General features: G+C 22.1%; 1 protein-coding gene across 1 annotated transcript; it reads right to left on the bottom strand.

Moving 5' to 3' along the window:
- Positions 1-1,915: 1,915 nt before the first annotated feature.
- LOC117178701 (cytochrome c oxidase subunit 6A1, mitochondrial-like) lies at positions 1,916-10,233 on the bottom strand. Its single transcript, XM_033370130.1, has 3 exons — positions 10,049-10,233; positions 9,652-9,797; positions 1,916-2,146 (listed from the first exon to the last, which is right to left on the bottom strand). Exons 1-3 carry the CDS (start codon positions 10,128-10,130, stop codon positions 2,066-2,068), a joined length of 309 nt encoding a protein of 102 aa, XP_033226021.1. The 5' UTR covers positions 10,131-10,233; the 3' UTR covers positions 1,916-2,065.
- Positions 10,234-11,342: the final 1,109 nt, after the last annotated feature.

Raw genomic sequence — 11,342 nt, 5'->3', positions numbered from 1 at the left:
AAAACTGATTTATTATGCTGAAAATGTACTTTTTTAAAGAGAAAACTAATTTTCTTGATCAAAAATTTAACTATTATTTCTCGAAAATTCGTCTTTTTTGTTTGAATTATTATTTTTTAAATTAAAAATAATATTTTTCCATTGATATTCAAAATATTGCAAACTCTTTTCATACCAGTTACGTTACAATTAAAATTCTTTTTTAAATAATGCATTTTTTTATTATTAAAAATGGTCTATTTTCAATGAAAATTTCATAAACCGCAAACATTTCAAGTATTACAACTTTTAGTTGAGGATCAACTTTTTTAAAACTGAAAATTCGATTTTTCGGTTGAATTCAATTGTTTATTATTAAAAATCTCAATCTTTTTTTTATTGAAAGTGCAATTACTTTTTTTTAAATTCATTTTTGTGGCTGAAGATTGATCATTTAAGTTGAAAATTCATCTTCTTGTTTGAAAATTTAACTATTTTGTGGAAAATACGTTTTTTCAAATTGAATTTTAATATTTTTTCGTTCAAAATTTAATTATTACACTTTTTATTGAGAATTTTTCTTTCTCGGTTGAAAATTTGTTTCATTTGGTTAAATGAAACTAATTTCTTAAAAATTCATATTTTTGTATGAAAATTTAACTATTTTCTTTAAAAGACGTATTTTTAGTTTAAAATTATACTATTTAAATAATTTGGATGTTTATTCATTTTTATCTACTGGTTTAGAATCAATAATTGAAGAATAAAAATAATAAAAAAATTCGATTATATGATTTTAAAATAATATATAACTATTTGATTTAAAATGTATGTATTATATTGAAAATTTACCTTTTTAAAATGGAAATTAATTTTGAACTATTTCTTGTCGAAAATTCTTCTTTTTTGTTTCAATTATTTTTTAAATGTTTGAAAATTCATAGTTTTATATGAAAATTTAACTATTTTTTTGAAAATACGTTTCTTTTTTCGTTGAAAAATTTTGTTTTTCAACTAAAAATATAATTTTTCGCTTTTTTTAGTTGAAAATTATACTATTTAAATAATTTTGATGTGTATTAATTTTTTACTGCTCTAGAATCAATATTTTTTTATAGACCAGTAGAAAAAAATAAATTAAAATGGAAATTATTTACATTTCAAAAATAAATTATAAGCTATTTGAAACTGTTATTTATGCTTAAAAAAATTATTTCTCTTCATTAAAAATGTAAATATCTTTTTCGGAAATTTGTGTTTTTTGTTTGAATTATTTTTTAAACAAATTAAAAACAATATTTTTCCATCGATATTTCGAATATTAAATTTTTCATTGAGAATTTACCTTTTTTCGGTTACTTTCAAAAATAAATTATTTATTATATTGCAGTTAAAAATACGTTTTTTGCGATTAAAAAATGTGTATTTTTAATGAAAATTTCATAAACCGCAAATATTTTGAGTATTTCAATTTTTAGTTTAGATCAAATAATTATTAACTATTTGGATTAAAATTGTCTGAAAATTGTTCTTTTTTAGTAAAAAAACTAATTTTCTTGATGAAAAATTTAACTGTTTTTTGTCGAAAATTCGTCTTTTTTGCTTTAATTCTCTCTTTTTTTTTAATTAAAAAAAATGCTTTGCTGCCGATATTTCCAATATTACATTTTTTATTTAAAATTGATATTTTTTCAGTTAAAAAAACTTGGGTTACAATTTTTTTTTAGGTTGAAAATTAGTCTCATTTGCCTTATTATACAAGTTACTTTTTAAAATAAAACAAATTAAATTCTATAATTTTATATTACAATTAAAAAAAAAAAATGAATAAAAAATAATGCGTTTTTATACGATTAAAAAATGTCTATTTTAAATATAAATATCATAAACCGCAAATAGGTGTCTTGAAAGGTGATTTAAAAATGTGAAAAATTGATGGACGCCAAAAATCATTTATTTAATTTCGTAAACATCCACATTATTTGTACAATATTTGCGAATACACTTGATGCTCGTATGCTCAGTTAATTTTATCAACAGGAAACTACAAGTTTGATGTTTTCCAACCTGAGTATAAAGTCTAAACTTAATCCTCGTAGCCAGTAGGAAGAGCATTCACTTTTGGGTTGTGGAAGAGAGTATGGTTGCCATCTCCCCATGGGAATTTCTGCAAGAAATGCCCACATTCATAATTATTCTCAATTACGAAAGTTCACTTTAATTGTTCGAAAATTGTCCGATTTCAAAGCATGAGATAATTTTTTTTATTCATTAAAAATTCTCTAAAATTATCTGATTTTTTTCGCATTCTAACAACATGTCTCGCCGCTTATGGAGTTATCCGAAGCCGTAATTTTAATATTAAAAAAATTAATATTTTTGCCTTACAAATTCAATATGAATGACATACTTATTTTTATTTATGAAAAATTCTTTAAAATTATTAGATTTTTTTCGTATTAAAAAAAAGATGCCCCGCCGCTTGTGGAATTATCCGAAGCCGTACTTTTAATATTTCAAAAATGCATCTTTTTGCCTTAAAAAATACAAAATTTAGTAAAGCATTAATCTAATTTGTTGTAAATTAACGATTTTGTGGAAAATTCATATTTTTTAATGAAAATTCATAATTATTTTTAACTATGCAAGTTCATTTTCATTTTCTGAAAATTGCCCAATTATAAAACATGAAATTTATTCAAAACTAGGAAAAAAATCAATATTAATCCGAAGCCGTACTTTTAATATTTAAAAAAATCATATTTTTGCCATAAAAATTCAATATGAATGACATAATTATTTTTATTTAATAAGAATTTTCAGATTCTTTTCGTATTAAAAAAAAGATGACCTGCCGCTTGTGGAATTATCCGAAGCCGTACTTTTAATATTTCAAAAATGCATCTTTTTGCCTTAGAAAATACATAATTTAGTTAAGCATTAATCTACTTTGTTGTAAATTAACGATTTTGTGGAAAATTCATATTTTTTATTGATTCATTCAAAACTAGAAAAAAAAATCAATATGAATGACATAATTTTGTTTATTCAATAAAAATTCTCTAACATTATCAGATTTTTTTTCGAATTCAAAAAATATGTCTCGTTGCGTGTGGAGTTATCCGAAGCCGTACTTTTAATATTAAAAAAATTCATACTTTTGCCTTAAAAATTCAATAGGAATGACATACTTATTTTTATTTACGAAAAATTCTTAAAAATTATTAGATTTTTTTCGTATTAAAAAAAAGATGCCCCGCCGCTTGTGGCATTATCCGAAGCCGTACTTTTAATATTTCAAAAATGCATCTTTTTGCCTTAAAAAATACATAATTTAGTAAAGCATTAATCTACTTTGTTGTAAATTAACGATTTTGTGGAAAATTCATATTTTTTAATGAAAATTCATAATTATTTTTAACTATGCAAGTTCATTTTCATTTTTTGAAAATTGCCCAATTATAAAACATGAAATTTATTCAAAACTAGGAAAAAAATCAATATGAATCCGAAGCCGTACTTTTAACATTTAAAAAATTCATACTTTTGCCTTAATAATTTAATATGAATCACATAATTATTTTTATTTAATAAGAATTTTCAGATTCTTTTCGTATTAAAAAAAAGATGACCTGCCGCTTGTGGAATTATCCGAAGCCGTACTTTTAATATTTCAAAAATTCATATTTTTGCCTTAAAAATGCAATATGAATGACATAATTATTTTTATTTACTAAAAATTCTTAGATTTTTTTTTTATTAAAAAAAAGATGACCCACCGCTTGTGGAATTATCCGAAGCCGTACTTTTAATATTTGAAAAATGCATCTTTTTGCCTTAAAAAATACATAATTTAGAAAACCATTAATCTACTTTGTTGTAAATTAACGATTTTGTGGAAAATTCACATTTTTTATTGATTTATTCAAAACTAGAAAAAAAATCAATATGAATGATATAATTTTGTTTATTCAATAAAAATTCTCTGAAATTCTCAGATTTTTTTTCGTATTCAAAAAATATGTCTCGTTGCGTGTGTAATTATCCGAAGCCGTACTTTTAATACTTTAAAAATTCATCGTTTTGCCTTACAAATTCAATAATTTAGTAGAGCATTAAACTATTTTGTTGAAAATTAACGATTTTGTGGAAAATTCATATTTTGTATTGAAAATGCATAATTATTTTCACCTATTCAAGTTCATTTTCATTTTACGAAAATTGGACCAATTTCAAAACATGACATTTATTCAAAACTAGAAAAAAATCAATATGAATGACACAATTTTGTTTATTCAATAAAAATTCTCTAAAATTATCAGATTTTTTTCGTATTAAAAAATATGTCTCATCGCGTATGGAATTATCCGAAGCCATACTTTTAATTTTTCAAAAATTCATATTTTTTGCCCTAAAAAATCCATAATATAGTATAGAAATAAACTATTTTGTTGAAAAAAAATTCAATACGAATGACATAATTTGAAATATTTAATCTTCTTGGTTGGAAATTCATCCGCTTAGTCGGAAATTTACCAATTTTATTAAAAATTCGTCTATTTTATTGAAAATTTGTTTTTATTTATAAAAAAAGCACACTTTTTGGTTAAAAAGTCAATTCTTTGGTTGCAAATTCCTTTAAAAATTTAAAGTTTGGTTAAAAATTAATCTTCTTTGACGAAGAAATAATCTTTTTGATTAAAATTTTTTTCTTTCATTGAAAATTAGTTGCTTTTTTATTGAAAATTAATTTTTTAAACTCAACATTCAACTAATTCATCCTCTGTTAAAAATGTATCTATTTTGTTGAAAAATTTTATTTATTTATAAAAAAGCACTTTTTTGCTTGAAAATTCAATTTTTTGTTTAAAAACTCAAATTTTGGTTAAAAATTAATATTTTTTTCGTAAAAAAATTATTTTTTTGATTGAAAATTATTCGTTAAAAAATCATTAAAATTATTACATTTTTTAGTATTAAAAAACATATCTCGGCGCGTGTGGAATTATCCGAAGCCGTACTTTTAATATTTCAAACATTCATCTTTTTTGCCTTCAAAAATCCATAATTTAATAAAGCATTAAACTACTCTGTTATAAATTAACGATTTTGTGGAAAATTCATTTTTTTTTTTGGTTTGAAAATTTATAATTATTCTTAATTATGCAAGTTAATTTTAACTTTTCGAAAATCGCCTAATTTCAAAATAGGAAATTTATTCAAAACTAGAAAAAAAAAATTAATATGAATGACAGAATTTTGTTTATTCAATAAAAATTCTCAGATTATTTTTCGTATTAAAAAAATATGCCTCACCACGTTTGGATTTATCCGGCACCGTACTTTCAATATTTGAAAAATTCATTTTTTCGCCCTAAATATTCAATAATTTACTAGAGCATTTAACTTTTTTTTTAAATTCAATACGAATGACATAATTATTTTTATTTACTCAAAATTCTTGAAAAGTATCCGATTTTTTTCGTATTAAAAAAATTTGCGTGTGGAATTATCCGACGACGTACATTTAATATTTTTTAATATTATAAAAATTCATCTTTTTATCTAAAAAATTCAATAATTTAGTAGAAAATTCAACTATTTTCTTAAAAATACATAATTATTTTCAATTATGCAAGTTTATTTTAATTTTTAGAAATATTGTCCAAATTCAAAACATGAAATTTATTCAAAAGTGGCAAAAATTAATTTTGCAATTTTTGTTTTTATATAGATTTTACAGAAAATCTAATATAATTTTGTATATTATTTACAGAAGTTTCTAAGAAAATTTTAGTAAACTCAATATGCAGGAAAAAATTATTTTTATTCCCTAAAAATTCTTTAAAATTAGCAGATTATTTTTCTTATTGAAAAATATGTCTCGCCACGTGTGGAATTATCCGACACTGTGCTTTTAATATTTAACAAATTCAGCTTTTTGGTTTAAAAATTTAACAATTTAGTAGAGAATTAAACTATTTTGTTGAAAATTCATATTTTTTATTGAAAGTTTGACTATTTTGTAGAATGAAACTGAGAAAAATTCATGATTTATTATAAAATTTATAGAAGCATAATAACATTTTTAATAAATATATTTGATTGTAAATGTTTTTTTTTGTTTTTTATTTATGGAAAATTAATTTTTTAAACTCAAAAAGGTAAGTATTTCATTTTTGGTTTCAAATTAAATTCAGCTATTTAGTGGAAAGTTTCTGTATTTTGTTTAAACTTTTGTGGTAGAAAATTAATCTTCTGGGTGACCTGTTTTATAAAAAATGCACCTTTTTGTTTAAAAAAGCATGTATCTTGTGAACAATTAATCTTTGCAGGTGAAAAAAGAATCTTTTTGATTGAAAATTCATTTCTTAGATTAAAAATTAGTTTTTTTTTTACCAAATATTTAATTATTCTAATGTCAAAAAACTGATTTTTTTAAAATAGAAATTAAATCATTTTGATGAAAAATTCATCCGCTTAGTCAAAATTTTAACAATTTTATTGATAAAACAAATACCTTTTTGGTTAAAAATTCAATTCTTTGGTTGAAAATTCCTTTAAAAATTCAAAGTTAGGTTAGAAATTAATCCTTTTTAGTAAAAAAAATTCTCTTTTTGATTGCAAATTAGTTTTTTGTATTGATAATTAATTTTTATAACTAAACATTTAAATATTCCATTTTTTGTCAAAAATTTATATTTTTTGATAGAAATTTAATTTTCTTGGTTGAAAATTCCATTAAAAATTTAAAGTTTGGTTAAAAATAAATCTTTTGTGACAAAGAAATAATCTTTTTGATTTAAAATTAATTTCTTTATTTGAAAATTATTTGCTGTTTTATTGAAAATTAATATTTTTTAACTAAACATTAAACTAATTTATTATCTGTTAAAAATGTATCTATTTTGTTGAAAATTTATCTTTATTTATAAAAAAAAAGCACTTTTTTGCTTGAAAATTCAATTCTTTGGTTGAAAATTTGTTAAATAACTCAAAGTTTGGTTAAAAATTAATCTTTTTTAGTAACAAAAAATTCTCTTTTTGACTGAAAATTAGTTTTTTTTATTGTAAAATAATTTTTCTAACTAAACATTTAATTATTATATTTTTTGTCAAAAATTTATCTTTTTTGATAGAAATTTAATTTTCTTGGTTGAAAATTCATCTATTTTTTTTTGTTGAAAATTTGTCTTCATTTGCAAAAATGCACCTTTTTGATTGAAAAGGAATTTCTTTAATTGAAAATTAGTTGCTTTTTCATTAAAAATTAATTTTTTCAAATAAACATTCAACTATTCTATTTTGTGTTAAAAACTTATCTATTTTGTTGAAAATTTGACTTTATTTTACGAAAATGCACTTTCTTGCTTAAAAATGAATTCGAAAATTCAAAGTTTGGTTAAAAATGAATGTATCTTGTTAAAAAATCATTTTTTTTGTTGTTAAAAAACAACCTTTGGTTTAAACTTCATTTCTTTGGTTGAAAATGAGTTGTTTAACAAAAATTAAATAGAATTTTCGAAACTAAACAATTAACTATTGTTTTTTTAAGTCAAAAATTGAACTATTTTGTGGAAAATTTGTCTTTATTTATAGAAAATGTACCTTTTGGGTTGAAAATTCAACTACAGGGTTCAAAATTCATTTTTTGTTGTTGTGAAGATTCATTAATTTTATTTCAAAATTAATATCGTTGCTTAAAAATTTAAATATTTTGTTGAAAGTTCGTTTTTAGGCTGTAAAATCAACTTTTTGGACACAAATTCCGCTTTTTGGAATTAAAAATAGTTTTGGTTGAGATTTAAAAAAAATTGTTTAAAATTCGTATTTTTTATTGACAATTTAACTATTTTGTAAAAAATCGTTTGTTTAAATACAAAATTCAACAATTTAGCAGAGAATTAAAATAGTTTGTTAATTTTTTATTATTATATAAATTTATTTTTTGTCAAAAATTCGCATTTTCGACTCGAGAATAAAACAATTTGGTAGAAAATTGAACTATTGAGTTCATAATTGATTTATTTGGTTAAAATGTCTTTTTATATTTAAAATTATTCTGTTTAGTAGAGAATTCAATTATTTTATATAAAAAAAATATTTTTTTGTTTGTTAAATCCAGCTGTTATTAATTTTTAATTAAAATTTTTTATGTTAAAACATTCACTACTTTAAAATTTTCGATAAAAATAAATTTGGTTAAAAATTCCTCTTTTCCGGTAGAATTTTGTTTTTTAATATAAAATTCGTCTTTTTGGCTTGAAAATTCCACAATTTAGTACAAAATGCAACTATTTCGTACAAAACTAAACCAACTTGTAGAAAACTTTTTTGGTTAAATATTTTTGTTCAGTTAAAAAATTGAACTATTTATTTTTAAAAATTTAGAAACGGAAAATATATAAACTGAAATTTAATCAAATAAAATTAGGTCTAACAAAATATCCTTTTGGTTTAAAATTCATCTATTTGGTAGAAAAAAAAACAATTTTTTTAACAGTTTTTATATTTTGGTAGAAAATTCACTTTATTTTTTTTTACTTGAAAAGTAAAAGTATTTAATTCAAAATTAAATTTTTTGATTGAAAATTTAACTATTTTGTTAGAAAATAAACAATGGCGAATTAAAAAAAAAGAGTTTAAAATATTCTCTAAATAAAATAAAAAGACGAATCTTTAAAAAAAGGTGAATTTGTAACAAGAATTCAAAATGTTTTTTAAATAAAACAAAAAATAATGAAGCTTTAAAAAAAGTGCATTTTTAAAAAGTGTTTAAAATATCCTAAAAAATAAAATAAAAAATGATGAATCCTAAAAAAAGAATTTAAAAAAAGTGTAGAATATTCTCTAAATAAAAAAATTATGAATATTAAAAAAAATAAAAAAAATAAATTTGTAACAAGAGTTATTTAAAATATTCTCTAAATAAAATAAAACTGATGAATTTGAAAAAAAGTGAATTTGCAAAAAGAATTAAAAATATTCTCTAAATAAAATAAAACTGATGATTTTTAAAAAAAAAAACTAAAACTAAAAGAAAAGTGAATTTATAACAATTGTTTAAAATATCCTCTAAATAAAATAAAAAATGATGAATCCTAAAAAAAGAATTACAAAAAAGTGTAAAATATTCTCTAAATAAAATAAAAAATTATGAATATTCAAACAAAAAAATGAATGTTTAACAAAAGAGTCTACCTTTTAAATGCAACTAGTTGAATTATCAACTGCAAAAAAAAGATAAATTCGTAACGAACAATGTAATCAAATTTTCTATTATAATTAAAAAAAAAACCCCTAAAAATTACTTTAAGTCATTTTTCTTTTTAATTTGACATTTTCAAGAGGTCTGACTTGTAACAGGAATTTTTTTAACTCCTTTTTTTTAAAATTAGAATTATAATTCTTTTTAAAAATTCCCTGTTCCAATTGGAATTATATTTATTTCCATTTTCCGAAAATAATATTCCAGATTAGAAAATGGCAAACTTTTTCTTATAATAGAAAATAATAAAAATTCAATAAGAAATTATGATTTAATTCGAGTAAACGGAGATAATCTGAAAAATCTGCCAGTCTAGATAAAACTAGTGTTTTTCAAAATTGATGAAAATGAGCAAAACAGTGAAAAATGAAAAAAGCTAAATTACAGATAAATAAATAAAATACCTTGTTGCGAATCCTGAGATGATCGTAGGGAATAAATTCGGGTCTCTCGTGCTCATGATGGTTGAAATAAGTGTTCGCAGCAGTTATTATGCATACAGGGATAGCCACGAAAAGTGACAATTTCTCCCACATTTTTGCGGCTTTCTCTGAAAATCATTTTACGAATCGAAAAAGTTACATAACGCATTTCCGCGCTCCCCTAAATATTTCTATTGAATCGATAATATTTCGCTCAATAATCACTATTTTATAAAAAGGAAATAAATTATAAAGTATCACTACCAAATCTTCTTAATTAGAGTGATTTTTTGTGAAATTTCGTTATATGAATTGACAAATAACCTATAAAGATTTTGAGATATTTTTCTTTTTTTGAAGAGTTATAAAATTGACTCACCTGCATGTTGATAGTCCTGTTTGGTCGGGAGTGGCGAGGCTGAATATCGTCGAACAGACTGTCGCACAATTAGCGAAGCCATTTTTACGTTTTTCTTCAATTTCTCACCTTATTCTCGAAGCAATTTTCAAAATCTGATAGATACAGATGTATGAGAATAATGTGTTACGTGATTCTTTCTGTCAAGGCAAGGTTCGTTCTCATATCAGGTGCTTCCAAGGACAGTGCGCTTGCGTCGCACCGACAACCCGATTAGGCACTGTAAGGGCGGTGATTTTGAATTACATAAATATTTAGGTTTAATATTTATGATGAGTAATGATTAGAAAATGCATCCAAAGTAATTTTTTAATCCTAAATTAGAACTTTAGTATAATTTTATACAATAATTGATAAGTAATTGTAATTAAGGTCTACTCCAAGTTATTAAACAAATCTATGATATAACATTTATCAGTGAGAGGGAAGATAGGTTTATAGGTTTAGAGGCGACCAGCCCTATGCAACGCCCGTGTATGTGTACGTAGTAGTTGTTATTTTACGAGCCGATCTTCCGTACACCTTTACCCCCTACTCTTTACCCTAAGTCTAAGTGACATTGTGCGCGCGCGGCTCCCAGTTCAAAGAATCTGAAAGATTTTAAAGCTATTTCTTCAGATTTATATATTTTTATTTTTGGTCTTTTTAAAATTTTGAATGGCTACAATTTTATATAATAAATATATCACGTATTCATCACATTTTACATGCAATAACCCTACATGACTAAACACAAAATTCCGAAAAAAGAGTAAAATAGAAATTTTTAATCTAACATAATTGCACGTTCCTCACATTCAAAGGAAATTTTCTTCAGATTCCCAGAAAAATGTTTAATTATTTTTTATTTTGAAAAATTACCTTTAGGAAAATGTTCTAAAAGATTTCAAAGTATTTTCAAAAAATTTAAGAAAAAGAATTTTTTGGAAACTTTAAAAAAGGAAAAACATTTAGAATGTTTAAATTTCTTAAAAAGATTCCAAACAATGGTTCATTTGAAAATTATAGAAATTTTGAGAAAAATGTAGACTTTTTTAAAATTTTGTAAAGAAAAGGAAGCTTTTTATGAATTTAGAAAAGTTTTGAGAGTCAAACAAAATTCTCTATATTGCTGGGAAAGTTTAGAGTTATTTTCTGGAATATTATTGGGCAATTTTTTTTTATTTTCGCAGAATTTAAAAAACAAAAGTAGTTCAAACAATTTTGAAGTTTGAAAAAATGAACGAAAATTATACATTGCAAACAAAATTAATTA

This window comes from Belonocnema kinseyi, chromosome 1 (genome assembly GCF_010883055.1).
Source record: "Belonocnema kinseyi isolate 2016_QV_RU_SX_M_011 chromosome 1, B_treatae_v1, whole genome shotgun sequence".
Lineage (NCBI taxonomy): Eukaryota > Metazoa > Arthropoda > Insecta > Hymenoptera > Cynipidae > Belonocnema > Belonocnema kinseyi.
This window is presented reverse-complemented; position numbering and strand designations above follow the sequence as displayed.